General features: G+C 65.5%; 1 protein-coding gene across 1 annotated transcript in view; it reads right to left on the minus strand.

Annotated features, from left to right (window-relative positions):
* ATP8B2 (ATPase phospholipid transporting 8B2) overlaps positions 1-27,100 on the minus strand; it is a 34,807-nt gene extending 7,707 nt beyond the window's left edge. Inside the window, exons 1-22 of the mRNA XM_048828218.2 lie at positions 26,908-27,100; positions 23,280-23,347; positions 21,583-21,641; positions 19,597-19,710; positions 19,260-19,358; positions 18,930-18,991; positions 18,571-18,643; positions 18,264-18,334; positions 17,000-17,079; positions 10,086-10,244; positions 9,773-9,861; positions 8,965-9,161; positions 3,974-4,182; positions 3,407-3,450; positions 3,007-3,172; positions 2,529-2,717; positions 1,866-1,981; positions 1,446-1,610; positions 1,239-1,350; positions 794-899; positions 514-670; positions 30-213 (exon numbers count right to left, since the gene is read on the minus strand). Of these exons, the coding sequence (XP_048684175.1) occupies positions 30-213; positions 514-670; positions 794-899; positions 1,239-1,350; positions 1,446-1,610; positions 1,866-1,981; positions 2,529-2,717; positions 3,007-3,172; positions 3,407-3,450; positions 3,974-4,182; positions 8,965-9,161; positions 9,773-9,861; positions 10,086-10,244; positions 17,000-17,079; positions 18,264-18,334; positions 18,571-18,643; positions 18,930-18,991; positions 19,260-19,358; positions 19,597-19,710; positions 21,583-21,641; positions 23,280-23,310 (2,482 nt within the window). The 5' untranslated portion in view covers positions 23,311-23,347; positions 26,908-27,100. The remainder of the gene's footprint in view (positions 1-29; positions 214-513; positions 671-793; positions 900-1,238; positions 1,351-1,445; positions 1,611-1,865; positions 1,982-2,528; positions 2,718-3,006; positions 3,173-3,406; positions 3,451-3,973; positions 4,183-8,964; positions 9,162-9,772; positions 9,862-10,085; positions 10,245-16,999; positions 17,080-18,263; positions 18,335-18,570; positions 18,644-18,929; positions 18,992-19,259; positions 19,359-19,596; positions 19,711-21,582; positions 21,642-23,279; positions 23,348-26,907) is intronic.
* Positions 27,101-27,757: the final 657 nt, after the last annotated feature.

Here is a 27,757-nt window from a genome sequence, read left to right on the forward strand (position 1 = left end):
CCCCCGGCCAGCACGCCCCCAGCGCTCACTCTTGATCATGCTGACGTCGTTGGCGCCGTCCCCGATGGCCAGCGTCACGGCCTTCTTGTACTTCTTCACCAGCTCCACCACCTGGGCCTTCTGCAGCGGGGTGACGCGGCAGCAGATCACGGCCTTGCAGGCACAGGCTGTCTCCAGGAACTCCAGCTCCATGTCGGCCTCCAACGCGTGGGCCTGTGGGGAGGGGCACGGATGGGTAAGCTCATGGGGGATGAGGCCCGGGGTCTGACCTGAGCCCAGCAGGGACACCCAGCATTGAGGGCAATCAAGGACGGCAAGGAGCACCGAGGGAGAGAATGGCAGGGGGTTACCGGTTGGGACAGGGGGCACCGGCAGAGCTGGCAGTAGAGTAGGAGGAAGCCAGGGGGCTGCGGGTCAGGACTGAGGGGTACTGGAAGGGGAGTGGGGAGTTCGCCCTCAGTAACACCACTCCCCTCCCCACCCGGCCTGGCCAAGTGTCGTCACACCCCTTACCAGGCTGTGGCCATTGATGACCAGGGCGTACTCGCCCGCAATGGCCTCCAGCACTGAGGCGAGCCGGGAAGCAGACGAGGAAGAGGAGAGTTTCTCCTGGCAGGAGAAGCCATTGCCCATGGAGCGCGACGAGTCCATCATCTTCTCCCGGGCTTTCCTAGTGGGGAGGAGAAGGCTTAGCCGGGCTCCCACCAGCAGCGCAGGGACCGGGCTGGGGTGTCCTCCCTGCTCCCCCCCCAGCCCTAGCTCTGCTTTCCCGCAGCCCCCCCCCAGCCCTCACCTGAGCTCCTCCCGCACCTCCAGCACCGTGTGGCCTGTCACGATGAACACCTCGGTCATGTCATCCGTCAGCATCTTGCAGGAGTAGCCAATGTTCACGGCCGTCTCTGGGGACGGGAGACACAGGCTGAGCCAGGGAGCTTGTGCCCAAGCGCTGCCCATTGGACCCCCTGGGGAGCCCGCCCCCCCCAAACCAGCGGGGATCAACTCCCCCAGCCCACTCCCCCTCTGTGTCACCCCAGTCTCCATCACCCCCCCCCATGACCCTGGGGCACCAGGGCTTTGCGCCCCAAGGTTCCTTGCAGGAGGATTCCCTACACTGCTGGCCATCAGATGCCTACGGGGGTCCTGCCCCCAGGACAGAGGGGCTGAGTGCTCTGCCTGAGCCTGGTGCCAGCCCAGAACGGCTCCCCTCCACCCAGCCCCTGGCGCAGAGCCAGCCTCACCTTGCTTGTCCCCGGTCAGCACCCAGATCTTGATGTTGGCCAGCGTTAGGATGGCAATGGTTTCGGGGACTCCCTGCTGCAGTTTGTCCTCAATGGCGGTAGCCCCCAGCAGCTGGGCAGAGAGAGGAGACACAGCAGTGATTCTGGGGCACCGCCTTGCGCCATGGCCCCAGCCTGCCCCTCAGGAGGCGCCCCCAGCCCACCTACCGTCATGTCCCGCTCCACCTCCTCGTACAGCCGGGCCAGCCGGTCCTCGCGGCCGTCAGGGGCAGTGCCGGCTCGCAGCAGCTGCTCGGCCCAGTCCTTGTAGTAGCCGTCCTCCAGGTCCTTGTAGGCCAGCACCAGTGTCCGCAGCCCCTCGCCGGCGTACTCCTGCAGGGCAGTGGCTGCGTCAGCTCCCAACCCAGACGGGGGCCAGGCCAATCCCAGCGCAGCGAGGATGGGTCCCCCCAGCCAGCCCTGGGGGGCAGAGGCTGGCAGTGGAGTTCCAGGTCGACGCGCCCCACGGCGGCACCCAGGACCCCGGGTCGATTCGAGGCTGCCCTGTGATCCACCCAGTCCCCGAAGGATCAGGGCCCCTGGCCCCCGGAGGGCCAGCTGCAGCCCGCGCTCGGGACTCCCACTCACATTCAGATGGTCGGTGGTTACGTTCAGCAGCTCATGGTGGGCTGGGTGCAGCCGCTCCAGGAGGATGGTGTCGGCCCCTTTGCAGTACAGACGGATCCGGCCCTCGGGGCTCCGCACTGCAGGGGGAGCAAGGGACTGCTGGGACATGCAGGGACCAGAGCGGCCAGAGACCCCGGTGCGCCAAGGGGAACAACCCCCGAGCCCAGCGCTGCCTGGGCCCAGCCAGGTCAACGTGCTCTCCCTCCGTGGGCAGACGGCAAAGGTCAGGCCCCTGGTGCCGAGGGAGGGGAGAGGGGTCAGTGATCCTGCACCTCCCCAAGCCCCCCCGTGTTCCCCAGTCCCACCCTGCTCACTGTGTGGGGCATGGCACGCTCGGTGGCTGGACCCCCAGCCCATGGGGCAGTGGGAGCTTGAGGACCAGCAGCCTCAGGCTGGCAAATCCTAGGGAGCCGAAGGTCCCCTCCACAACCCCTGCTCCCAGTCCCTGAGGCTGATCCCCCTGTGACCCCCAGGCACACACACTGCCAGTCCCCATGGGACCCTGCCCCTGCCGTCCTCCACCCCACTGTTCACAGGATCTCCCCCAAGCCTGCCCCATTCCCCACCCCCCCACAATTGCCACCACCCGCTGCCACCCCTCTGTGCCCAGCCCGCCCGGCTCACCGATGACGGACATGCGCTTGCGGACGTTGTTGAAGTCCAGGATGGCCAGCAGCTGGTAGGTGACGGCCCGGCCCAGCTCCTGCACCGTGATGGTCTTGGGCGTACGCGAGCGGAAGACGAAGCTGAAGTTCCTGGCGGCCGTGACCAGCGCCCCCTCGTCCGGGGACTGCGCCTTGTAGTACAGCTCACCTGGGGGGCACAGCGGGGGGGGGTGTCAGTGCTCGGCCTCCACCAGCAACACCCCACACGGGAGACAGGCCGAGCCCCTCTGCACCCACTGCACCCCAAGGGGAGACGGCCCAAGCCCCCCAGCCCCTCAAAGCCAGAGCCCACCCCAGGGGGACAACCCGAGCCCCCCGCTGGCCCGAGCCCACCCCAGGGGACGCCCCAAGCCCCCTTCCCACACCCCCGGATGGAGCCCTCCCCAGGGGACTGCCTGAGCTCCCCCCCGACCAAAGCCCCCGGGTGGCCCACCCACCTTCGCTCTTCTCCTCGGACATGACGGTGTGGCAGAGCGAGAGCAACCGGAAGAACTCGTGCACGTGGGGGTTGCCGAGCTGGACGGCCTGCAGCAGGCTGGCGTCCCAGAACCGGAACCGCGGGTCGGCCAGCGGGTTGAAGGAGAAGTCGACCGGCTCCCTCCTCTAGGGAGGGGGAGAGAGTTACCCCCCCGTCCGGCCCCCGCTGCCATGGACAGGGGCACGCCAGAGCCTGCCCCCCACAACACGGAGAGGCCTGGAGGGCAGGGCTCCCCCTTGAAATGCAGAGACCACCCCCAGTGCCCGGGATCTGCACCCCAAGCCCCCTATGGAGCCCCCCTCCCTGGGACTCTCTGACCATCTCAGTCACCTCCCCGCAAGGGATGGGGCAGCTCCTACCTCCCCCAGCTCCGCCTTGTGCCCCAGCACATCCAGCATGTCACCTGCAAATGCAGAGGGCAAAGGGTTAATGTGGGGACACCAGCCAGCGCAGCATCGCTGGGGGGGGATGCTGGGAGCCCCCCGCCCCACAGGAGCCACGCTGTCCCCAAGACAGAGCCGCCCGACAGAACGAGCAGCTGCCCCCGCCCCACCCAGCTCCACCTGATTCCCCCACACCCCCGAAGCAGGCACAGACGGAGAGCAGGTGGACACAGGGAGCCTGCAGAGGCACCAGGACTGGCTCCTTTGGCTGGTCCCCTCCCAGAGCTGCTGCCTGGACAGCCCTGGCAGGAGGGGTGTCCCAGCATCCAAGGAGCTGGGGGGTACCCCACAGTAAGTGCCCCAGGGAGCAGAGGAGCATGGCCACCCCCGCCTGACCTGGGGATGGGGAGAGCCACCACCAGGGCCACGGAAAGACGTCCTCTCCCCCTCCCACTGCCCTGCTCCCCAGCCCCTCTGGCCCCCGGCCTCCCCGCGGCTCTGGCCCCCGGCCCCCCCGCGGCTCTGGCCCCCGGCCCCGCTCACCGTAGCTGCGCCCGTTGATGGAGCACTTGCTGAAGATCATGATGTTCTGGGTGAGGGTGCCGGTCTTGTCGGAGAAGATGTACTCCACCTGGCCCAGCTCCTCGTTGAGCGTGGTGGTGCGGGCCTCGGCCGGCGTCTGGCGCTGCGCGCAGTACATCTTCTTGTCCCAGTTGATGAAGTAGCTGTGGCCGAGGCGGATCACTTCCACGCTGCACGCAGGGAGGGAGGGGGCACAGGGCTCGGCATGGCTGGGTGGGGAGCACCCCGCTGGGGAGCAACTCACTGCCGCCAGCCGCCAACCCCGCAGCACCCCTGGCACTTCCATCAGCTAAGCCATTTCACAGGGTCAGCACTTACCCTACAGTCACACAGGGCTGGGGTAGAGCTGGGGAGAGAACCCAGGAGTCCTGGCTCCCAGCCCCCACACTCTAACCCACCAGGCCCCAATCCCCTCTGGGGGATAGAACCCAGGAGTCCTGGCTCCCAGCCCTCAGCTCCACTCTAACCACTAGACCCAACTCCCCTCCCAGAGCCAGGGATAAAACCCAGGAGTCCTGGCTCCCGGCCCCCACACACTAACCCACCAGGCCCCAATCCCCTCTAGGGGGATAGAACCCAGGAGTCCTGGCTCCCCGGCCCAGTGCCCACTCTCTGGACCATGCTAACTCCTCTTACATTGGTTTCCGGGCCCCCCTATGCTCATATTGACCAACACAGGCGAGCGCAGCCCCTTGGCCGCGGTCTCTGGCCTGGAGAAGCAGAAGCGCTGCAAGCCGAGGGGCTCCGAGGAAGGGGGGTTTGAGTGGGAGTGAGGGGCAGCACCAGCTGACCCCCAGGAATCCTGCGCCAGGCCCGGTGCTAGAGCCATGGACTAGAGCTGCCCCCATCTCCCCCCTGCCCCGGCAAGACCCCCCAGCTCCCCCAGCAGGAAACGGAGGGGCTAGGCTCAGGGGAGGGGCGGGAGTGACCCGTTCTTACCTCGGGGCTAAGGGGACAGAACCATGCTGGGGAACGAAAAGAGAGAGACATTAAGAGAGGGAGAAGGGGCGGCAGGGGCCGGGCGAGAGGGGCACAGGCAGCTGGGTCAGACAGAGCCGCGGCAGCCAGGCCCGGGGGACCAGCAGGACGGCACGGGGGGCCCTAGGCCTCGGAGACGCCGACGTGTTTCCCCACCAGAGAGCAGCAGCAGCGCCCTTCCCGGGCACCCCGCACGCAGCCCGGCACCCCCTCCCTGGGCACCCCACACACACACGCAGCCCAGCACCCCCTCCCTGCACCCCTTCCCCCACACGCAGCCCAGCACCCCCTCCCTGCACCCCTTCCCCCCACACGCAGCCCAGCACCCCCTCCCTGCACCCCACACACACACACAGCCCAGCACCGCCCTTCCCGGGCACCCCGCATGCAGCCCGGCACCCCCAACACACACACAGCCCGGCACCCCCTCCCTGGGCACCCCACACACACACGCAGCCCAGCACCCCCTCCCTGCACCCCTTCCCCCACACGCAGCCCAGCACCCCCTCCCTGCACCACACACGCAGCCCAGCACCCCCTCCCTGCACCCCTTCCCCCCACACGCAGCCCAGCACCCCCTCCCTGCACCCCACACACACACACAGCCCAGCACCGCCCTTCCCGGGCACCCCGCATGCAGCCCGGCACCCCCAACACACACACAGCCCAGCACCCCCTCCCTGCACCCCTTCCCCCCGCATGCAGCCCAGCACCGCCCTTCCCGGGCACCCCGCACGCAGCCCGGCACCCCCTCCCTGGGCACCCCACACACACACGCAGCCCAGCACCCCCTCCCTGCACCCCTTCCCCCCACACACAGCCCAGCACCCCCTCCCTGCACCCCTTCCCCCCACACACAGCCCAGCACCCCTTTCCTACACCCCTTCCCCCCCCACAGCCCAGCACCCCCTTCCTACACCCCTTCCCCCCACATATAGCCCAGCACCCCCTCCCTGCACCCCTTCCCCCCCCACACAGCCCAGCACCCCCTCCCTGGGCACCCCACACACACACGCAGCCCAGCACCCCCTCCCTGGGCACCCCACACACACACGCAGCCCAGCACCCCCTCCCTGCACCCCTTCCCCCCACACGCAGCCCAGCACCCCCTCCCTGCACCCCACACACACACACAGCCCAGCACCGCCCTTCCCGGGTGTGACGAAGTGGGACTGTTCTTAATGTTTCCTCTGAATAGTGTGGGGGTGCCTCAGTTTCCCCTAGGCAGTTCTTAAGTCTCTAGGGGGTGGGGTAAGGGTGTATGATCATTGCAGAGCCCTAGAGGGCAGGTGTGTGCAGGAGTCTGGACACAGAGAATGGCCGACATCCTGTTTCCTGGCAACTGATGGCCTGGGCCCTTCCCCCCTGCAAGGTGAGAGCTGAAGGGTTGGAGAACAAAGGAATCAGGTGACCACCTGGCCCGGGAAAGGAACAAAGCCCAGAGGAGGAGGGGCTGGAGGGGGTTTTCAGTTTGGGGCTGGCTGGGACATGGAGTGAAGTGCAGACGTGGTTGTCTGGCTCACTGCCCCCCAAAATGGACCCAGCTGAGGGGTCCCGTTCTCTGCACCTGCAAGCTCTGTGTTAGACCATGTTCCTGTCGTCTAATAAACCTTCTGTTTTACTGGCTGGCTGAGAGTCACGTCTGACTGCGGAGTTGGGGGGCAGGACCCTCTGGCTTCCCCAGGAGCCCCGCCTGAGCGGACTCGCTGTGGGAAGCGCACGGAGGGGCAGAGGATGCTGAATGCTCCGAGGTCAGACCCAGGAAGGTGGAAGCTGTGTGAGCTGTGTGTCCTGAAGACAGGCTGCTCACAGAAAGGCGACTGCCCCAGAGTCCTGACTGGCTTCATGGGGAGCAGTTCCAGAGCATCGCCCAGGGACTCCGTGACACCGGGCATGCAGCCCGGCACCCCCAACACACACACAGCCCAGCACCCCCTCCCTGCACCCCTTCCCCCCGCATGCAGCCCAGCACTGCCCTTCCCGGGCACCCTGCACGCAGCCCGGCACCCCCTCCCTGGGCACCCCACACACACATGCAGCCCAGCACCCCCTCCCTGCACCCCTTCCCCCCACACACAGCCCAGCACCCCCTCCCTGCACCCCTTCCCCCCACATGCAGCCCAGTACCCCCTTCCTGCACCCCTTCCCCCCCCACAGCCCAGCACCCCCTTCCTACACCCCTTCCCCCCACACATAGCCCAGCACCCCCTCCCTGCACCCCTTCCCCCCACACACAGCCCAGCACCCCCTCCCTGGGCACCCCACACACACACGCAGCCCAGCACCCCCTCCCTGCACCCCTTCCCCCCACACGCAGCCCAGCACCCCCTCCCTGCACCCCACACACAAACACGCAGCCCAGCACCGCCCTTCCCGGGCACCCTGCACGCAGCCCGGCACCCCGAACACACACACAGCCCAGCACCCCCTCCCTGCACACCCCCATCACACACACAGCCAGGTACCCCCTCCCTGGGCACCTCCCTCAAACACAGCCAGGTACCGCCTCCCCAGTAACCCCCAACACACACAGCACAGCAGCCCCTCCCCAATACCCCTGACACACACACAGAGCCCAGCACCCCCACACACACACACAGCACAGCACCCGCCCCCCACCACACACAGCCCAGCACCCCTTCCCCAGCACCCCCCCCCAACACAGCCCGGTACCCCCTCCACAACATCCCCCCCCCACAGAGCCCGGTACTCCCTCCACAACACCCCCACAGCCCTGCACCCCCCTGCACACACACAGCCCGGCACCCTCTCCCTGGTACCCCCCACCGACACACAGCCCAGCACCCGTTCCCCAGCACCCCCTCCCCAAACACAGCCAGGTACCCCCTCCCCAACACCCCCACAGCCAGGCACCCTCTGTGACGAAGTGGGACTGTTCTTAATGTTTCCTCTGAATAGTGTGGGGGTGCCTCAGTTTCCCCTAGGCAGTTCTTAAGTATCTGGGGGGTGGGGTAAGGGTGTATGATCCTTGCAGAGCCCTAGAGGGCAGGTGTGTGCAGGGGTCTGGCCCTTCCCCCCTGCAAGGTGAGAGCTAAAGGGCTGGAGAACAAAGGGATCTGGTGACCTCCTGGCCCGGGAAAGGGACAAAGCCCAGAGGAGGAGGGGCTGGGGAGAGTTTCAGTTTGGGGCTGGCTGGGACATGGAGTGAAGGGCAGATGGGGTTGTCTGGCTCACTGCCCCCCAAAATGAACCCAGCTGAGGGGTCCCGTTCTCTGTACCTACAAGCTCTGTGTTAGACCATGTTCCTGTCGTCTAATAAACCCTCTGTTTTACTGGCTGGCTGAGAGTCCCGTCTGACTGCGGAGTTGGGGGGCAGGACCCTCTGGCTTCCCCAAGACCCCGCCTGGGCGGACTCGCTGTGGGAAGCGCACGGAGGGGCAGAGGAGGCTGAATGCTCCGAGGTCAGACCCAGGAAGGTGGAAGCCGGGTGAGCTGTGTGTCCTGCAGACAGGCTGCTCACAGAAAGGAGACTCCCCCAGAGTCCTGCCTGGCTTCGTAGGGAGCAGGTCCAGAGCATCGCCCGGGGACTCCGTGACACCCTCTCCCTGGGCACCTCCCTCGAACACAGCCCGGTACCTCCCCCCGCATCCCTCCAAACACACAGCCAGGTACCTCCTCCCCAGGCATCCCCCCTCAGCCTGGTACCCCCTCCCCGGGCACTCCACACACACTGGACTCTTGTCCCTCCCCCCATCTCCACCACCCCACACTCCCTGGATTCCCCCAACACGCACCCTCTTTCCCTGAGCCCCCCAATCACAGACCCCTTTCCTTGGCCTTCTACCTGCACCTCCCATGTGCCACCTCCCCTGCCTTCCCAGGCTGCCCCACCGGGCCTGGGCTTCTGCCCCCCAAGTGACTGTGCCCCGACCCCAGGGAAGCACCACGGCAGGAGCCCGGCAGCGGCCCCCAGCCCCACTGCTGCCGGCTCCTGCTCTCCAGGTGCTGCCTACCTGACGTAGAGTGAGATGGGCACCACGGTGTTGAGGATGATGATGTAGGACCAGAAGGAGAGGAAGCCGGAGAAGAAGGCACTGTCCACCGCCTCGTCCCAGGGCAGGTAGATCTGGAAGCAGGCTCCCACCTCGTGTTCCCAGATGGCATTGCCGATGGCCAGGATTACCCCCATGCACACCAGGAACCCGAAGATCTGCCAGAGGGAGGGCAGGGGTCAGAGCTCATCGAGAGATTTGCACTGCTACCCCGTTCCGACTGGGGCTGGCCACGCACCTGGGGGATGGGGCCAGGTCCCCCAGCCCGGGATCGGGGCCGGCCGCGCACCCGGGGGGTGGGGCCAGGTCCCCCAGCCCGGGATCGGGGCCGGCCGCGCACCCGGGGGGTGGGGCCAGGTCCCCCAGCCCGGGATCGGGGCCGGCCGCGCACCCGGGGGGTGGGGCCAGGTCCCCCAGCCCGGGATCGGGGCCCAGCCCGGGATCGGGGCCGGCCGCGCACCCGGGGGGTGGGGCCAGGTCCCCCAGCCCGGGATCGGGGCTGGCCGTGCACCCGGGGGGTGGGGCCTCTGCAGTTCTTTATGCCTTTCTAGGTTTAAAAGCTTCCAGGAACGTCATGTCCTGGTGCCTCAGCACCACTAGGGGGCAGCCCTGCTCTTTGCGCCCGGAAGGGAGCGATCCGGGGCCAGCCCGGAGGGCCGTGCGTGGGGGGTGGCGGGCTGTAGCCGAGACGGGGTAACAGAACCAGCACACGGGAGATCTTCCACCCGCCCGGGGCGTCTCCTTCCCACAGCCCCCATCTCACTCGCACCCAGAGCACCAGCGTGTTCATCAGCCGGTCGATGCTTGTCCTCTTGAACTTGGTCCGCCCGCTGTTCTGCATCAGCTTGGTGTCAGGACCTGGGGGGTGGGAAACACGTCACTGGGCGCCCCCTGGCTCCCACCCCAGTGCCCCCCGGGACTCCCACCGGCCAATGCAGGGGGACCCCGCTGAAGCTCTGCCCGACACCTGGTCGGCCATGTGGCCGGGAACAGCCCCCTCCATGGGAGGGCTGACTCCACGGCAGAACGGGCCGTGGGGATGAGGGGACAGGCCCCGGGCTGTGGCGGCCCCGCGCCCCCACCTGCGAAGACGACGAGGCCGAAGCACCACTCGGTGTTACGCAGCACGCAGCCTCGCAGCAGCATGTGCTGGTTGCTCAGCGGGTATTTGTTCTCCTTCCAGTACAGGGTCCCGCTGAACTTGTCCAGTTTGTTGTTGGGGGGCTCGCAGATCACCTCACCTGGGGAGAGAGCCAGCAGCCTGGTACCCCTCAGCCCAGCGCTGGACACCGGAGCCCAGCTCCGATCCCAGTGCTCCTGGCACAGCCCCAGCCCCACAGACTTCGGGCAACCTGGGTGCAGGGGCTGGCATTCAGACGGGGCTGAGAGCTTCCTTCAGACATCCCCGCCCCCCCCCCCCCAGCAGGGGGCGCTGGAGAGAGCGGGGCAGGAGCAGAGCTGGATCCAGGGATGAGCCACCCCGGTGACACAGACACACCGGGGCAGGAGCAGGCAGGTCTATCACCCCGGGTCTGACCCTCTCCTCAGCACTTCGCCCCAGGGGGTGGGCACTGGCCTGGTTCCCGTGTGCTGCCGTGAGGGGGAGGCAGGGAGCTGCCCCAGCCAGGCTGAGACGAAGGGCAGCTGCCAGACAGCCTGTGTTTCCCAGCTGGAGACCTACGGGACAAACAAACCCCGAGCGCTCTTGGCAGCGGAGCCGCTGGGCTCAAAGCCTGTGTCGGAGCAGAACCGGCCCCAGAGGTGACCCGTGACAGGGACTCCGCCAGCAGGGTCCGGCTCATGACAAATGGCTCCCTACTCTCCGGACGGGACACGCGCTGCAGGGACCAGGCTGTGGGTGAGAAATACCGAATGAGCCAGGAAAGTCACTGGTTACTAAGTCCAGGCTATAAACTGCGTCTTACGTTCCTTTTACCGGTAGCCTTAACGTTTCCAGATCCTTAGGCTGGCTTATGTCGGAATCTCTCCCTCGAGCTCTGTTCAGCCAACGCCAGGTTGGTTTTACTCTAAACCTGCCAAAGTGCCTCGTGCTAAGGAGAGTGTTGAACTGGGGGGAACCCGTGACCTGGGTGCCCTGCTTCCCCGGAGGCAGCGAGTCGGTGCCCCTGGGGGTGCTGGCAGCTGGGGATGGGGCACTTGAGCGTACCCAAGTGGGCTGGGTAAACCGCTGGTGTGACGAAGTGGGACTGTTCTTAATGTTTCCTCTGAATAGTGTGGGGGTGCCTCAGTTTCCCCTAGGCAGTTCTTAAGTATCTAGGTGGTGGGGTAAGGGTGTATGATCATTGCAGTGCCCTAGAGGGCATGTGTGTGCAGGAGTCTGGACACAGAGAATGGCCGACACCCTGTTTCCTGGCAACTGATGGCCTGGGCCCTTCCCCCCCTGCAAGGTGAGAGCTGAAGGGTTGGAGAACAAAGGAATCAGGTGACCTCCTGGCCCGGGAAAGGAACAAAGCCCAGAGGAGGAGGGGCTGGAGGGGTTTTTCAGTTTGGGGCTGGCTGGGACATGGAGTGAAGTGCAGACGTGGTTGTCTGGCTCACTGCCCCCCAGAATGGACCCAGCTGAGGGGTCCCTGTGACGAAGTGGGACTGTTCTTACTGTTTCCTCTGAATAGTGTGGGGGTGCCTCAGTTTCCCCTAGGCAGTTCTTAAGTATCTAGGGGGTGGAGTAAGGGTGTATGATCATTGCAGTGCCCTAGAGGGCAGGTGTGTGCAGGGGTCTGGACACAGAGAATGGCCGACACCCTGTTTCCTGGCAACTGATGGCCTGGGCCCTTCCCCCCCTGCAAGGTGAGAGCTGAAGGGTTGGAGAACAAAGGAATCAGGTGACCTCCTGGCCCGGGAAAGGAACAAAGCCCAGAGGAGGAGGGGCTGGAGGGGTTTTCAGTTTGGGGCTGGCTGGGACATGGAGTGAGGTGCAGACGTGGTTGTCTGGCTCACTGCCCCCCAGAATGGACCCAGCTGAGGGGTCCCGTTCTCTGCACCTACAAGCTCTGTTTTAGACCATGTTCCTGTCGTCTAATAAACCTTCTGTTTTACTGGCTGGCTGAGAGTCCCGTCTGACTGCGAAGTTGGGGTGCAGGACCCTCTGGCTTCCCCAGGAGCCCCGCCTGAGCGGACTCACTGGGGGAAAGCGCACGGAGGGGCAGAGGATGCTGAATGCTCCGAGGTCAGACCCAGGAAGGTGGAAGCTGTGTGAGCTGCGTGTCCTGAAGACAGGCTGCTCACAGAAAGGCGACTACCCCAGAGTCCTGACTGGCTTCATGGGGAGCAGTTCCAGAGCATCGCCCAGGGACTCCGTGACAACTGGTGGCAGCGGTGGGATGTACTGCACCCTGTGGATGGCGCTTCCTGCAGTAAGTGACTGGGGAGCAGTAACACGAAGGGGGATTGCCGAGGACCAGGCCTGCTGAAGGCTCAGAAAGGAGCGGTTTCGGGGGGGCGGTTAACCCCTGGGAGTGTGTGACCAGTGAGAAGGACTGTGCAGTAATGGGGTCCCCCTGGGGACTGCAGTGAGCAGTCTCAGGGGCGGAGGAGTCTGCAGCTCGACCCTGGCAAAGAGGTGGTGACCTCGAGAAGGGCTGGCACACTAGGGGTTCTCCCTGGAAACCGTGGGGAGCTGAGAACACATGGGCCTGTGAGTCCACAACAACTTGGGAGGAGCGGAGTGATGGCCTGTCACCGTCTCCTTAAGAAGGACATTGTCACCCTGTGCAAAAAGAGAGGGTTGAGCATTGGAAAGTTCACCAAAGCAGAGTTAATCGTGCAGCTGGAGGAGGATGACTGCTCTAAGGAACAGATTCCTGACCCCAACTGGGGCTATAGCAGGATCTGGGAGCAGCTGAAGCGGGAGCCAGGCATCGCCAAGACTCCTGTCCCCGACCAGACGAGGGTCTTCACGATCGGGTTCCCCATCGGGGGATCGAGACAGACGGGATTGGAGCTGAGTCTGAGAGAGCAAGAGGACCCTGGGAGACAGCGAGAGCCCGAGAAAGAGCTGCAGAAGCAGGAGCAGCATGAACTGGCGGTGGTGGGGCGGAGAGGCCTAGGGGACCTCCCCGGGGTGAGTGGGGATAGATCCCGGGGGGCCAGTTCCGCAGGGAACCTCGAGACTAAATTGCTGCCCCTGGATAAGGGGGGGGGGTGGATGCCCACCTCACTGCCTTTGAGCAGGCTGGCGATTTGAACCAAGGGGACCCTGCGGAAAAGCCCCGGTGTCTAGCTCCCTTGCTGGGTCCCAAGGCCACAGACTCCGTCAGCCAGATGGTTGGGGATGTGGACAGGCTCCCACTCCTGACCCCAACCTATATGTCTGTGTGGAGTTTCCTGGGGCCAGGCCCCTCGGACCTCCAGTGGGAGCAGAAGGTGATGGTCAATGGGGAGACATTCTTGGGGTGGCCAAAGGGCATGGGCTGCATAAACCTTCCCACATGCGGCCTGTGAGTGCTATCGACCACCCCTGACCTAAGGGAGGGCGTGAAACTGGAAGGGCCTGGTGTAACTCCTACCAAGGAATGGGAGAGATGCTGGGGCATCCATGGGAACGTTGGTGGCTTCGAACTTCCCCAGGTCACCGGCTAAAGTGACCCCGCTCAGTTCGATCTCGAAGGGGGGAGAGATGTGACGAAGTGGGACTGTTCTTAATGTTTCCTCTGAATAGTGTGGGGGTGCCTCAGTTTCCCCTAGGCAGTTCTTAAGTATCTAGGGGGTGGAGTAAGGGTGTATGATCATTGCAGTGCCCTAGAGGGCAGGTGTGTGCAGGGGTCTGGACACAGAGAATGGCCGACACCCTGTTTCCTGGCAACTGATGGCCTGGGCCCTTCCCCCCCTGCAAGGTGAGAGCTGAAGGGTTGGAGAACAAAGGAATCAGGTGACCTCCTGGCCCGGGAAAGGAACAAAGCCCAGAGGAGGAGGGGCTGGAGGGGTTTTCAGTTTGGGGCTGGCTGGGACATGGAGTGAGGTGCAGACGTGGTTGTCTGGCTCACTGCCCCCCAGAATGGACCCAGCTGAGGGGTCCCGTTCTCTGCACCTACAAGCTCTGTTTTAGACCATGTTCCTGTCGTCTAATAAACCTTCTGTTTTACTGGCTGGCTGAGAGTCCCGTCTGACTGCGAAGTTGGGGTGCAGGACCCTCTGGCTTCCCCAGGAGCCCCGCCTGAGCGGACTCACTGGGGGAAAGCGCACGATGGGGCAGAGGATGCTGAATGCTCCGAGGTCAGACCCAGGAAGGTGGAAGCTGTGTGAGCTGCGTGTCCTGAAGACAGGCTGCTCACAGAAAGGCGACTACCCCAGAGTCCTGACTGACTTCATGGGGAGCAGTTCCAGAGCATCGCCCAGGGACTCCGTGACAGTCCCGTTCTCTGCACCTGCAAGCTCTGTTTTAGACCATGTTCCTGTCGTCTAATAAACCTTCTGTTTTACTGGCTGGCTGAGAGTCACGTCTGACTGCGAAGTTGGGGTGCAGGACCCTCTGGCTTCCCCAGGAGCACCGCCTGAGCGGACTCGCTGTGGGAAGCGCACGGAGAGGCAGAGGATGCTGAATGCTCCGAGGTCAGACCCAGGAAGGTGGAAGCTGTGTGAGCTGTGTGTCCTGAAGACAGGCTGCTCACAGAAAGGCGACTACCCCAGAGTCCTGACTGACTTCATGGGGAGCAGTTCCAGAGCATCGCCCAGGAACTCCGTGACAACTGGTGGCAGCGGTGGGATCTACTGCACCCCGTGGATGGCGCTTCCTGCAGTAAGTGACTGGGGAGCAGTAACACGAAGGGGGATTGCCGAGGACCAGGCCTGCTGAAGGCTCAGAGAGGAGCGGTTTCGGGGGGCGGTTAACCCCTGGGAGTGTGTGACCAGCGAGAAGTACTGTGCAGTAATGGGGTCCCCCTGGGGACTGCAGTGAGCAGTCTCAGGGGCGGAGGAGTCTGCAGCTCGACCCTGGCAAAGAGGTGGTGACCTTGAGAAGGGCTGGCACACTAGGGGTTCTCCCTGGAAACCGTGGGGAGCTGAGAACACACGGGCCTGTGAGTCCACAACAACTTGGGAGGAGCGGAGTGATGGCCTGTCACCGTCTCCTTAAGAAGGACATTGTAACCCTGTGCAGAAAGAGAGGGTTGAGCATTGGAAAGTTCACCAAAGCAGAGTTAATCGTGCAGCTGGAGGAGGATGACCGCTCTAAGGAACAGATTCCTGACCCCAACTGGGGCTATAGCAGGATCTGGGAGCAGCTGAAGCGGGAGCCAGGCATCGCCAAGACTCCTGTCCCCGACCAGACGAGGGTCTTCACGATCGGGTTCCCCATCGGGGGATCGAGACAGACGGGATTGGAGCTGAGTCTGAGAGAGCAAGAGGACCCTGGGAGACAGCGAGAGCCCGAGAAAGAGCTGCAGAAGCAGGAGCAGCATGAACTGGCGGTGGTGGGGCGGAGAGGCCTAGGGGACCTCCCCGGGGTGAGTGGGGATAGATCCCGGGGGGCCAGTTCCGCAGGGAACCTCGAGACTAAATTGCTGCCCCTGGATAAGGGGGGGGGGGGGTGGATGCCCACCTCACTGCCTTTGAGCAGGCTGGCGATTTGAACCAAGGGGACCCTGCGGAAAAGCCCCGGTGTCTAGCTCCCTTGCTGGGTCCCAAGGCCATAGACTCCGTCAGCCAGGTGGTTGGGGATGTGGACAGGCTCCCACTCCTGACCCCAACCTATATGTCTGTGTGGAGTTTCCTGGGGCCAGGCCCCCCGGACCTCCAGTGGGAGTAGAAGGTGATGGTCAATGGGGAGACATTCTTGGGGTGGCCAAAGGGCATGGGCTGCATAAACCTTCCCACATGCGGCCTGCGAGTGCTATCGACCACCCCTGACCTAAGGGAGGGCGTGAAACTGGAAGGGCCTGGTGTAACTCCTACCAAGGAATGGGAGAGATGCTGGGGCATCCATGGGAACGTTGGTGGCTTCGAACTTCCCCAGGTCACCGGCTAAAGTGACCCCGCTCAGTTCGATCTCGAAGGGGGGAGAGATGTGACGAAGTGGGACTGTTCTTAATGTTTCCTCTGAATAGTGTGGGGGTGCCTCAGTTTCCCCTAGGCAGTTCTTAAGTATCTAGGTGGTGGGGTAAGGGTGTATGATCATTGCAGTGCCCTAGAGGGCATGTGTGTGCAGGAGTCTGGACACAGAGAATGGCCGACACCCTGTTTCCTGGCAACTGATGGCCTGGGCCCTTCCCCCCCTGCAAGGTGAGAGCTGAAGGATTGGAGAACAAAGGAATCAGGTGACCTCCTGGCCCGGGAAAGGAACAAAGCCCAGAGGAGGAGGGGCTGGAGGGGTTTTTCAGTTTGGGGCTGGCTGGGACATGGAGTGAAGTGCAGACGTGGTTGTCTGGCTCACTGCCCCCCAGAATGGACCCAGCTGAGGGGTCCCGTTCTCTGCACCTGCAAGCTCTGTTTTAGACCATGTTCCTGTCGTCTAATAAACCTTCTGTTTTACTGGCTGGCTGAGAGTCACGTCTGACTGCGAAGTTGGGGTGCAGGACCCTCTGGCTTCCCCAGGAGCCCCGCCTGAGCGGACTCGCTGGGGGGAAGTGCACGGAGGGGCAGAGGATGCTGAATGCTCTGAGGTCAGACCCAGGAAGGTGGAAGCTGTGTGAGCTGTGTGTCCTGAAGACAGGCTGCTCACAGAAAGGCGACTACCCCAGAGTCCTGACTGACTTCATGGGGAGCAGTTCCAGAGCATCGCCCAGGAACTCCGTGACAGCTGGCCTGCATTGGGAAAGGGCAGGGCTCCCGGAGTGGAGCACCTGTGTGGCCAGCAGCTGGTGGCTGAGGAGCATTTCCCCTGGTGGGCACAGACAGGGCTCCCTCCCGCTGTGAGCAGGGGGTAGGAATTCACCCCAAACGCCTCAGGTAACCCCCAGAAGCGTCACCCCCCCCAGCACGTCATGAGAATGCAGAGACAGAAAGGCTGAGGGTGCAGAGCCGCCCCGACCCCCGCACTCACCATCAAACTGGGCCAGCTTGCGGATGTCCCCCAGCTCCGAGGTGACAGGAATGGCCTGGCGCACTTTCATGTTGGTCTCTCTGGAAGGAGAGGCAGCGTGGGCCGGGGCGAGGGCACAGAACAGGGGCCTGGACACCTGGGTTCTGGTCCCAGCTCTGGCCCCACTCCCCGCCTAGCCTGGGCCTGTCTCATGCCCCCGCTGCATCTGTGCAGTGCCCGATGCGATGCCCCCGTCCTGGCCAGCGGCCGTGCCCGCGCAGGAAAGGCCTGTAATACTTGTGAGACTGACGCGCCGGGCCGCAACTCACTGGGCTTGGCGCTACCAGCCCGCGGGTGCCAACGGGGCAACGAACTTCTCCAGGGCGGAGCTGGGTCACAAAACTGGGCAGCACGGCCTGGCTGGGTCCTGGCTCAAACCCCGCACGGGGACGGAGGGGCCGCAAAGACCGAGCAAGTGACGCTCCTGAATTCAGCCGGGCCTGCGGGAGCTGGGATAAGGGCAGGCTCCGGGGGGAGACAGCTCTCAGCGGTGCCTGACAGAGCTGGAGAGCCTGAGCCAGGAATGGAGCCCACAGCACCTGGCTGGGTGGGACGTGGGTCAGGCCAACCGATGACGTAACCTTTATTCTGTGGGCGAGTCTCCGGACTCCCCACACTGGGCTCCGGGGCTCTGAGAACGCTGCCGGGTGCCCTGCCAACCCCAGGGATGCCTGGAGCCCGCAGGGGCCGTGGGCGTCGGGCTCAGTCAGACTCGCTGGGCAGAGCTGACGGGGCGAAGCAGGAGGGCTGCACCCAGAGGCTCGGTCTGGGAGGTGCTGCAGCCGCAGGGCCTAGCCTGAAGGAAGAATGGGACCCCTTGGGGCATAGCCAGGGCTGGGGCCTAGGGCCCGCCCTGTGGGTCCGTGACAGCGGCACCTGGCAGGATGCCCCCATCTCAGTGGGGGCCTTGAGGAGTCTACAAGGGATCGAAAGTCCAGGTCTCCCCTGGCACCTCAGGGCTGCACTCAGCCCAGATTGTCAAACTGAGCAACTACCCTGCCCCCACCCCAGCCCCCCACCCCACAGCCCCAGCCCCAAACTGCCCCTGGCTTGCAGATCCTGCTGGTTCTGAACCGCCATGCTGATGGGCGCAGCATCCATGCTGGGGGTGCCCTCACCTTACTCCCCTGCCCCCAGTCCCCGAGAGGCTGGCGGTCCCGCCCCCTTAGCCCCGTGGGGGGAATGCGCGTGGCTGGCAGGGCGAAGGAGAGGCGAGGTCACTCACCCGTCGAGCTCGGCCGTCTCTATGTAGCACAGTCCATGGGGCTCGCTGCTGGAGAGGAGCAGGAGGTCAGCCTGCCAGGGGAGAGGAACGGCCAGGGCTGAGCTGCCATTGGGGTCCCTGCCACCCCCCAACCCCAATGCTCCATATCCCTGCCACTGGGGGAGACGTGGGCTCCGAGACCCAGACACGCCAGCCGGCCTCCGGCTGCCCAGAGCGCCCCTCGCCAAGGCTGTGGGAGCCAGCACATCCCCGGGGGGAGGACCTCTCGCCCCCAGGCTCCTGCCCCCCACCTGGAAGCCAGACTCACCGCCACAAACTGGTTGTTCTCCAGCTTGATGATGTCTCCGACGCACACATTCATCCACTGCTCCTGCTGGAGGCTGTGGGGCGCGAGGAGCAGAGTCAGGGGGGCCAGGGAGTCCCCCTCCCACCGTTATCTCAGCCGTGCCCTGGCTCCAAGGCCTTTCCCTGCCCGAGCCCACGAGAGCAGCGGCCCTGAAACCCCCCCCACCCCTTCTTCAGAGGTGGCCTGCTCCCCCCAGCCCCTCTCCCATGGGACTTCTGTGCCGGATGCTGGGGGGGGGAGACAGTCCATCTCCAGCTGGGGAACCTGCCTCCCTCTGGCCCCCCAGGGGCTCCTCCAGGCCGGGGCCCCGGGACACTTACGTTCCGTTGATCAGCACCTGAGATTGGCGATTGTTCACCTGGTTGTCGCTCTTGTGGCGGAACTGGAGGGGGAAGGCAGAAACCTTGGTCAGGGGATCCCAGGAGGGGCTCCATCCCCCCACCTGCCCCCAACACGGGCTGCCGAGCCTGGGCCTTGCCAGGAGTGGGGTGGGGGACAGCAGCTGGGCTTGGCAGAGCCCGAGCAGCGCCCCGCTCCATCCTGACCACACACTGGACAGCGGAACCAGCTCCACCTCCCCATGCCCAGGGGCCGCTGGAGGGAACACTGCTCCCCCCCAGCACCCGCCCCCCCACCCCGGGGGCACTCACGTAGTCGTCAGTGGCATCTTTGACAGCTGTGATGGTTAAGACGAGAACCAAAGGCACGATGGTGGTGAACCAGGAGAGCGAGGAGATCTGGGGAATCAGCTGGAGAGAGGGGGCTGGGGTTAAACACAAAAGGCACCCCACCTTCGCCGCCCCGGGCACCCCAGAGGGCACCCGTGCAGGGTGGGATGCTGCATGCAGAAGGCACTGGATCCCCCCCCAAGTCTAGGCAGGGATCCCCAGCAGGGCTCCACACAGGGGCCTATCCCTTCCCCTCCCCATGGGACGCCCACCCACCAGCCACTGTATGGTACCCCAGGGCGGGACCGTGTCCCCCCACCTGCAGGATGAGGAGAAAGAGGAAATAGGTGTTGGCCACTTCCTGGAACTGCTCGAAGAGGTTGACGGGCAGGAAGGTGATGATATTGTACTTGGAGGTCTGGATACAGTTACTCTGGGGGTGAGATGGGCAGGATTAGGAGAGACACGGACCACAGGCTCCATCCTGAAGCGCCCAACCCCAGCCATGGGGACCCCCTAAGAATCTCCCCCCACCCCCGCCCCCAGCTCTCCAAGATTCCACACGCCCCAAGGCTCAGAGAGGAGGAAAACCACTGTCTGAGCTGTCAGCCTGGACTCCTGGGTTCTGGTCCCAGCTCTGACTCGCAGGGCCGCCTTGGCATGTCCCGGCCCTCTCTCAGCCTCTGTTTACCCCCCTGTACACGGGGGGTGGGGGGCGGTGTTGAGAGTCCCAGGAGGGAGAACGGGGCAAACAAGCAGAACCAGCTGTGATGAAGCGGGACTGTTTTTAATGTTTCCTCTGAATAGTGTGGGGGTGCCTCAGTTTCCCCTAGGCAGTTCTTAGGTATCTAGGGGGTGGGATAAGGGTGTATGATCCTTGCAGAGCCCTAGAGGGTAGGTGTGTGCAGGGGTCTGGAGACAGAGACTGGCCGACACCCTGTTTCCTGGCCACTGATGGCCTGGGCCCTTCCCCTCTGCAAGGTGAGAGCTGAAGGGTTGGAGAACAAAGGGATCCGGTGACCTCCTGGCCCCGAGAAAGGGGAAAGCCCAGAGGAGGAGGGGCTGGAGAGAGTTTCAGTTTTGGGTCTGGCTGGGGACATGGAGTGAAGGGCAGACAGGGTTGTCTGGCTCACTGCCCCCCAAAATGGATCCAGCTGAGGGGTCCTGTTCTCTGCACCTGCAAGCTCTGTGTTAGACCATGTTCCTGTCGTCTAATAAACCCTATGTGTTACTGGCTCGCTGAGAGTCACGTCTGACTGCGGAGTTGGGGGGCAGGACCCTCTGGCCCCCCCAGGACCCGGCCTGGGCGGACTCGCTGTGGGAAGCGCACGGAGGGGCAGAGGATGCTGAACGCTCGGAGGTCAGACCCAGGAAGGTGGAGCCAGGTGAGCTGTGTGTCCTGCAGACAGGCTGCTCCCCGAGAGGAGACTTCCCCAGAGTCCTGCCTGGCTTTGTAGGGAGCAGGTCCAGAGCATCGCCCAGGGACTCCGTGACACCAGCATCTTGGGAAGTGATGCTGGCCCCCCCGTGGCAGCTTGCCAGGCAGGGCACCACCATCTCCCAATGCCAGACACTCCCAGACCAGGCCCCGAGCAGCAGCCCGGCCCCCAGGTCCAGCTGCCCTGAAATAGCACAGAGGCTGGGCCCGGGGAGCAGCTACTAGTAACCTTTCCCTGCCCCCTCCCACAGCAAAAAGGGGGAGGCCAAGGTGAGCTGCTCCCTTCCCCCCACCGCGTGCTGGCTGAAGGAGCTGGTGGGGGCTCCCCTGGGACCTCCAGAAGCCGGGGGATGGGAGGGTTTGCGGTGCAGGAGCAGGGCCCCATCCTCGGCCCGCTCAGCTGGGACGTCCCAGCCCGGCGTTATTAATAGACGCTCAGCAGCAGAATTTTCTCATGGACAAAACCCATTTTTAGCTCCCACCCCCGACCCCCAGAGGAGTCAGATGAGGTCTGTGACCCGCAACCCAGAACCACGATCCCCCCAGCACTGCAGGCCCCCCATCCCCCAGGGCCAACAGAGCCACCCCCCCAACCCCGCATTTCCCAGGCTGGGCCCTCCTCCCCCAGCCCCATGCAGAGACCTCAAGCCAGAGCCCACCTCTGCCGGGGCCCTGCTCAGGAGAGGAGAGCAGGGGTTCGGGGACAGATGGGGAGAAACCTTTGGGGTGGGCCCCTCCACCTCCCTAACCCCCACCCCATGAGTCCTGCCCAGCTGCCCTGCCCGGCAGCCCCCCTGCCCATACTAGCCGGGCCCTGCAAGGTGGGGGGCAGCTGCATACACCCCCTGTGGGCACCGGGGCACTCACCGCATACTGGAACTTCTCGTTGTACTCTCGGGCGTTGGCCTTCACCCGCCTTTCTTCCTCTGCAACAGAACCCGGGTCAGAGGGAGCCCGACGGAGCCCTGGCACATGCCCCCCACCCCGCCCGGGCCACTACCCCAGCCCATAGCCAACGCTCTGGGTACAGGATAACCTTGATGGGACACGGGCCCACTCCCCCCACCAGTTCTGCCGGTGCCCCTCACTCCCGACCTGCAGCCCCTGCTAGCCCAACCTTGGGGGAGTTTGGGGGGCTGGCCGCCCTCACTCGGAGCCGCTGGTTACACAGGCCCCTGTGCTGAGGAAGAGGCAGGAGCCAAAGCGGGGTGCACACTGCAGCCCTGCCCTGTACCCCGTCCCCTGGGGCTGTCTCTGGGAGGATGCACCATTAAGCCCCCTCCTCTCCATTCACACTGGAAGTCACCCCTGGCCTCCAGCCCCCCTGCCCTGCACTCCACTTCCCGGGAGCCGGGGCCAAGCCCTCCAAGGTCACGCAGGGACTCGGGCGAACCCTGGGGCAAGCCGCCCCCCCACCCCAGGAAGGAGCTGCAGCTGGTCCCGCCCGAGGGGCTGGTGCATGGAGACCCAGCCCCCAGGAGCTGCCGCCCGGCCAGCTCCGCAGCCCCACTGGCAGAGCCTGAGCCCCCCCAGCTCCTCCCAGCCCCACTGCACGCGGAACTGCAAGCCCGTCCCCCAACGCTGCCAGCCCCGCCCCCCGTTGCAGGCACCTGCCCCCCCACCAGCCCAGCTCCCCACCCCTGCAGACACCTGCACCCCCAGCCCACTCCCCATGCAGACCCCCACCGCAGGCACCTGCCCCTCCGGCCGAGCCCCCCATGCAGCCCTCCCTCCCCCCTGCTGCAGGCACCTGCCCCTCAGCTCCCGCTGGCCCCCGACTATTTCTCCAGCATCTCCCTGGGGCCGGTCATGGCTCCGGGGGAGCTCCATGCTCTGCAGCTCCTGCGCCCGTCCTAGCCGGGCCATCCCCACTCCCCTGCCTGGGATGCCCCCTTGGGAGGGGCTCTGCCGGGCTCACCCCCACCACGCACCAGCCACTGGGGCCGGGATGGTGTTGCCGGGGCAACCGCTGCACTGAGCCCGCCCCAGAGCCCCCCATATCCCCCCCCAAGCAGACATGTGCCCGGCTGTGAGGTTCCGGGGGGGGGCCTGGGAGCGAGATGGAAGCTTCCCTAACGGCCCCCCCGTAGCTCCCCAGCTCTGCCAGACCCCCCCAATCCCTCCAGCTCTGCCAGGCCCCCCCAATCCTGACCCACAGCCCCCGCAGCTCTGCAGAAGCCTCTCAGTCTGGATCTGGTTTCAGGTCAGAGCTCTGGAGTGCAGGAGCTCTGCTCTGTCCCCCTTCCCCAGAGATTAAGGGGGTGGGAACTCTGCGCCCCAAGGGATGTACAAGCGCCCCCAGCTCTCCAACCCCCCCAGTCATACAGGAACCCCGAACCCAAGCTGCAGGCCCAGGGCAAGGGGGGAGAAGAGAGGCAATTTCTGCAGTGTACGTCCAACCTCATTGGCCCCAAAACTCGTCACTGCCCCCAAATTAACCCCCCCCATGACTTTAGCCTTATTTAAATATTTAAAGCAACTCCGCTCCCGCGGTGGGTGGGAATTGCCGAAGGAAAATGTGACACTCTTCATTACACAGACCCGCCCCCCGCAGGACCCCTTACCTGGGGGGTGTTTTTTTGCACACAGCTCCATGGCATCCACGTCCGGCTAGTCAGGCCCATGGGAGACCCTGCACCAAGGGGAAGGGGGAGAAAAACACATCAGGAGAGCCAGAGACCCCCTTTCCCACCCTGCAGCTCCTGGACCCAGTGCTGGCAGCTTCTGTGGCTCCCCGACTACCCCCTCCCGGGGGCTGGGGGAGGGGAGAGGATTGGGGGTGATTGTGTTCAAGTCAAACTGACCAGAGCCAGGAATAGGGCAGGAGCCCCCAGTGCCAACCTGTGATGCCCCCCCACCGCACACAGACCTGTGTCCATGCTCCTCACTCCCGACCTGCAGCCCCCTGCTACCCCAGCCCTGCCTCCCACCGCTCAGCAGTTGCTCTAGAAAGTCCCTAGATGCACCCCTGGATTGGGTGTAGGCACCCCCTTCCCACACGCCAGCGGAGAGTCCCGCGGATCCTGCGCCCGATGGAGCCCATGGGGAATGGAGGCAGCCCAGGCTGTGGGAGCTGCTCCCTGGGAGCCCAGCAGGGTGAGCGGCTCCTGCCCGGCCAGGACACAGCTCAGCTATGCAGCCCCAGGACACGTGTGGCTGTGAGACCCCCGAGGCAGGGCTCAGCCACCTCCTGTCTGGCTCACTGGGCCTCCTCCCACGCCAGTACATGGGCAGCTGCTTGCTTGTAGCCGGCCTGCTCCAGGCCTGCAGGGGGGGGAACGCCCAGCACAGGTCCCGTTCCCATGCTGCCGATAGGGGCACCGCGTATGGCACGCGCAGGGCATAGAGCCACCGACCCGTGTGCCCAGGCCTGGCCCTCCCAACCTGCCCCCGACACACGCTGTGAGCCAGGTTACCAGGCCACCCAGCTCTGCGCATGGCCCCAGTGGAGACTCGGAGCTCCGGGCCGGCCCCAAGGGTCTGAGACAGTCGCTGCTGGGCTCAGCATGGCAGGAGCCTCCTCAGAACCGTCAGAGCAGGGGGCGATAGGGGCCCACACACGGCAGCACCCGGGGGCTTGGCTGTTTCCTGTCCAGTGTCCGTGGGCAGCAGGGGTCAGCCGTGTCTGGAGCTCCCGCCTGGGGACGTGCGTGGCCTACTCCAAGCTGCCCAGAGAGCCGGGGTGAGCTACTCCGGGAACCCCAGGCATTGAGCTCACACGCAGAGCACCCTGCCCAGGTTGGAGGCGGCTCCCGGAGACCCTGGCCTAGATCTCCTGCACCGTGTCCCAGGAGCCGGGAGAGGCTGCAGGCAGCTAGACCAGACCCCACCTGGGTATGTCAGACCGAGAGCCATTGACAGCACAGAGAGTACGGCCCCATGCACCTCATCGCCCCATCTTCCAGAGGCTGGCCGGGCCTGTGTTTCCGGTGCTGGGCTGTGACTTGGAAGACCTGGGTTCAGCTCCCAGCTCTGAGGCAGACTCCCTGTGAAGCGGGGAGGGTCTCCCTCTCCCCGGGTGCCTTGCAGCCCCTGGCAAAAGGGGGTCCCACTGCGCTGCTGCTGCCCGCGCACCCCCAGCTTGGCTCTGACTCCCCGCCAGGCCCGGGGGTCTGCAGAGGCTGCTGGATAACCCTGCCACGGGCCCCCGTCAGTAACACGCCCAGCGCAGAGTGGGGCCACGGAGGGGCCACCGAGGCAAGAGCCTGAACGGTGGGGAAAGGCCGCCGAGGCAGGGGCGCAGCCGGGCAGAGGACCCAGGCATCCTGGCTGCTCATCACGCCCCTGCGTGTGGCCACGAGGTGCAGGCCAGCGAGCCAGGCCCTGCACGCCGGCCTCGGCAGCCCCGCCAGGACCTGAGAGCAGAGCCGCTGCGACAGGAAGCGGAGGGGGGATGGGTCGGAGGCCGTAGGTGCAGAGACCACAATCATGCCACAGGGAGCCCAGCCAGGGGGATGGAGGCAGGGCCCCAGCTTCGCCCCCCTCCCTGCCCCATGCTCACGCCTCTGGGGACTCTGCAGGCGGCAGCAGCTGGGCCTTCAGGGCAGAGAAGGCCCCAGGCGGGGCGACCCAGAGCAGAGAGCCCTAGCCAAGGACTCCTGGGTTCTATTCCCAGCTCTGGGAGGGGAGTGGGGTCCATGCATCCCCTGCTAGGGGCCTGCAACCCCGAGAGGTTAGTAACAGACAGCCCGGACTGCAAGCAGGGCTCGGGCTGCACCGCTCCCAGGACCACAGGGCCACTGCAGCTAGGCTGACCAGACGTCCCGATTTTATAGGGACAGTCCCGATTTTGGGGTCTTTTTCTTATATAGGCTCCTATTACCCCCCACCCCCGTCCCGAATTTTCACATTTGCTCTCTGGTCACCATAACGGCACCAGACATTTCCTGCCCGGCTGCAGCTGCTCAGAGGCTGATCTAGGACAGGACACCCAGCTGGGAAACCAGAGAGTTCAGTTCCACTCCTGGCTTTGCCACCGAGGGCCCTTGGACCCGTCACTGAAGCCCTCTGGGCCTCCGGTGCCAACTGTAAAAGGGGAGAACAATCCTGCCTAGGCCCATTCAGGTGGTGATTGCAGGGACTGCGTTTTCCTCGGTCTCCACAGATCTGGCACAATGGGGCAGCCCCTGATCCTCGGTCAGGGCCTGGGCAGCGCCCAGCACAAGGGGGCAGCCCCTGGATCTCGGTCAGGGCCCGGGCACCCGGCACAACAGGGTGGCCGCCCTCGATCTCGGGGGGGGGGGGGCAGGTGCTACTCTGACAGGCAGAATAAAACTAGAAGAAACGGCCCCAGGGGAGCTGGCTGATTTCTGCGCCCAGGGGCCACTTGGGCTCCGCCAGCTCCTTCCACTGGGGGTGGGAGAAGGGGCCCCCCAAAAAAACCCTCCTGCCAGGTTTAAATATGTCCCCGACACATTTGGAGCCAAACCCAGCTGGGCTGGGACAGGAGGTTTATTCAGACCGGCGGGTGCGACACCCCCGAGCTCCCCCAACACGCGCTCAGACCCCCGGGGCGCGGTCCCCAGGTGGGGGCTGCATGGGGGGTGGAGGGGCTGGACTCCAGCTGGGGCTCACAGAGCTCGGGGGTAAAGCGGCCTCCACGGGGATGGGCCCAGCCGGTGCCTCTCCCACGGGGAAATCCGGGTCCCCCCCCAGCCCCGGTCCCTGCCCCCTTCCCCAGCCCGGCCCAGGAGCAGGGAGCGGCCCAGGCGGGGATGCGGCGCGGGCCCTGCAGGCTGCAGCACCGGCCGGGGGGGCCCCCAGCCCGGATGACACGAAAGCAGATTCTGCTCCAGCCGCAGCGAGGGCCAGAGCCGGGCCGGGCCGGGCCCCGCAGCGGGGGGGGGGGAAACCCCCCCGCGCCGCCAAAAACCGGAGCGGGGCTGGGAGAATCCTCCGCAGCGTCCCCCCCGCTGCCCGGCGGAGAATTGGGAGCAGGGGTCCCGCATCATCTCCTGCCGCCCCGCGCACGGTCCCCCCCCCTGCCCCCCTGCACCGCCCCCTCCCCCCCACCTGGCCCCTTCCCCTCCCTGCAGGAGCCCCCCCCCCGCAGCACCTTCCTCATCCTCTTCCTCCCCCCCCCCCATCACCTCCGAGGAGCCGCTGCCTGGCGGGGCTGCCCCCCCAGGGGCAGGGACCCATCGTGGGGGGGGGGGGGCAGAGCCTGCATCTGTCCCAGCAGCCCCCCCTTACCTCTGCGAGCAGCCCCCCCGCGCTCCGTCCTTGCAGCTCCGGGTGCCCGACGGGGCGTGGGGGAGGCGGCCCCGGGTGCTGAGCGCTGCCCCCCTCGGCCGGCCCCGCCGCTGTCACAGCCCCATCGCGGCCCCCGGTGCAGCCGCAGCCCCAGCGCCTCGCCGCCAGCTCCGGGGGCTGGGGACGGAAGTGATGAAAGGACGCTGAGCCCGGCCGCTGGGGAGGCTGCCAGGGCGGTGAGGGGCAGGTTGGGGGGCGGGTTAACCCCTGGCGTGCCGGGGGGAGGCGCTGCCCGGCCTGTGCAAAAGCGGGGGGATGGGGGGGACCCGGACCCTCATCAGCGAATTCACATGAACCGATCCTGGTCCCCCCAGAGCGCCCTGTGCAGCCCTGGCCCCTGTACCCCCCGTCTGGGCTGCCTGGACCCTTCCCTCTCCAGCCCCCTGCTAGCCCCTTCCCCGGCTAGCTGGGCACCGACCTGGGACACGGCCGCCCGGCCCCTTCCCCGGCTAGCTGGGCACCGACCTGGGACCCGGCCGCCCGGCTCCTTCCCCGGCTAGCTGGGCACCGACCTGGGACCCGGCCGCCCGGCTCCTTCCCCGGCTAGCTGGGCACCGACCTGGGACACGGCCGCCCGGCTCCTTCCCCGGCTAGCTGGGCACCGACCTGGGACACGGCCGCCCGGCTCCTTCCCCGGCTAGCTGGGCACCGACCTGGGACCCGGCCCCTTCTCTGGCTAGCTGGGCCTGGTGCCTGGCCGCCTGGCTCCTTCCCCGGCTAGCTCTGCGCTGACCTGGGACCTGGCTCCTTCCCCGGCTAGCTGGGCACCGACCTGGGACCCGGCCGCCCG

Source organism: Caretta caretta, chromosome 24 (assembly GCF_965140235.1).
Source record: "Caretta caretta isolate rCarCar2 chromosome 24, rCarCar1.hap1, whole genome shotgun sequence".
Lineage (NCBI taxonomy): Eukaryota > Metazoa > Chordata > Testudines > Cheloniidae > Caretta > Caretta caretta.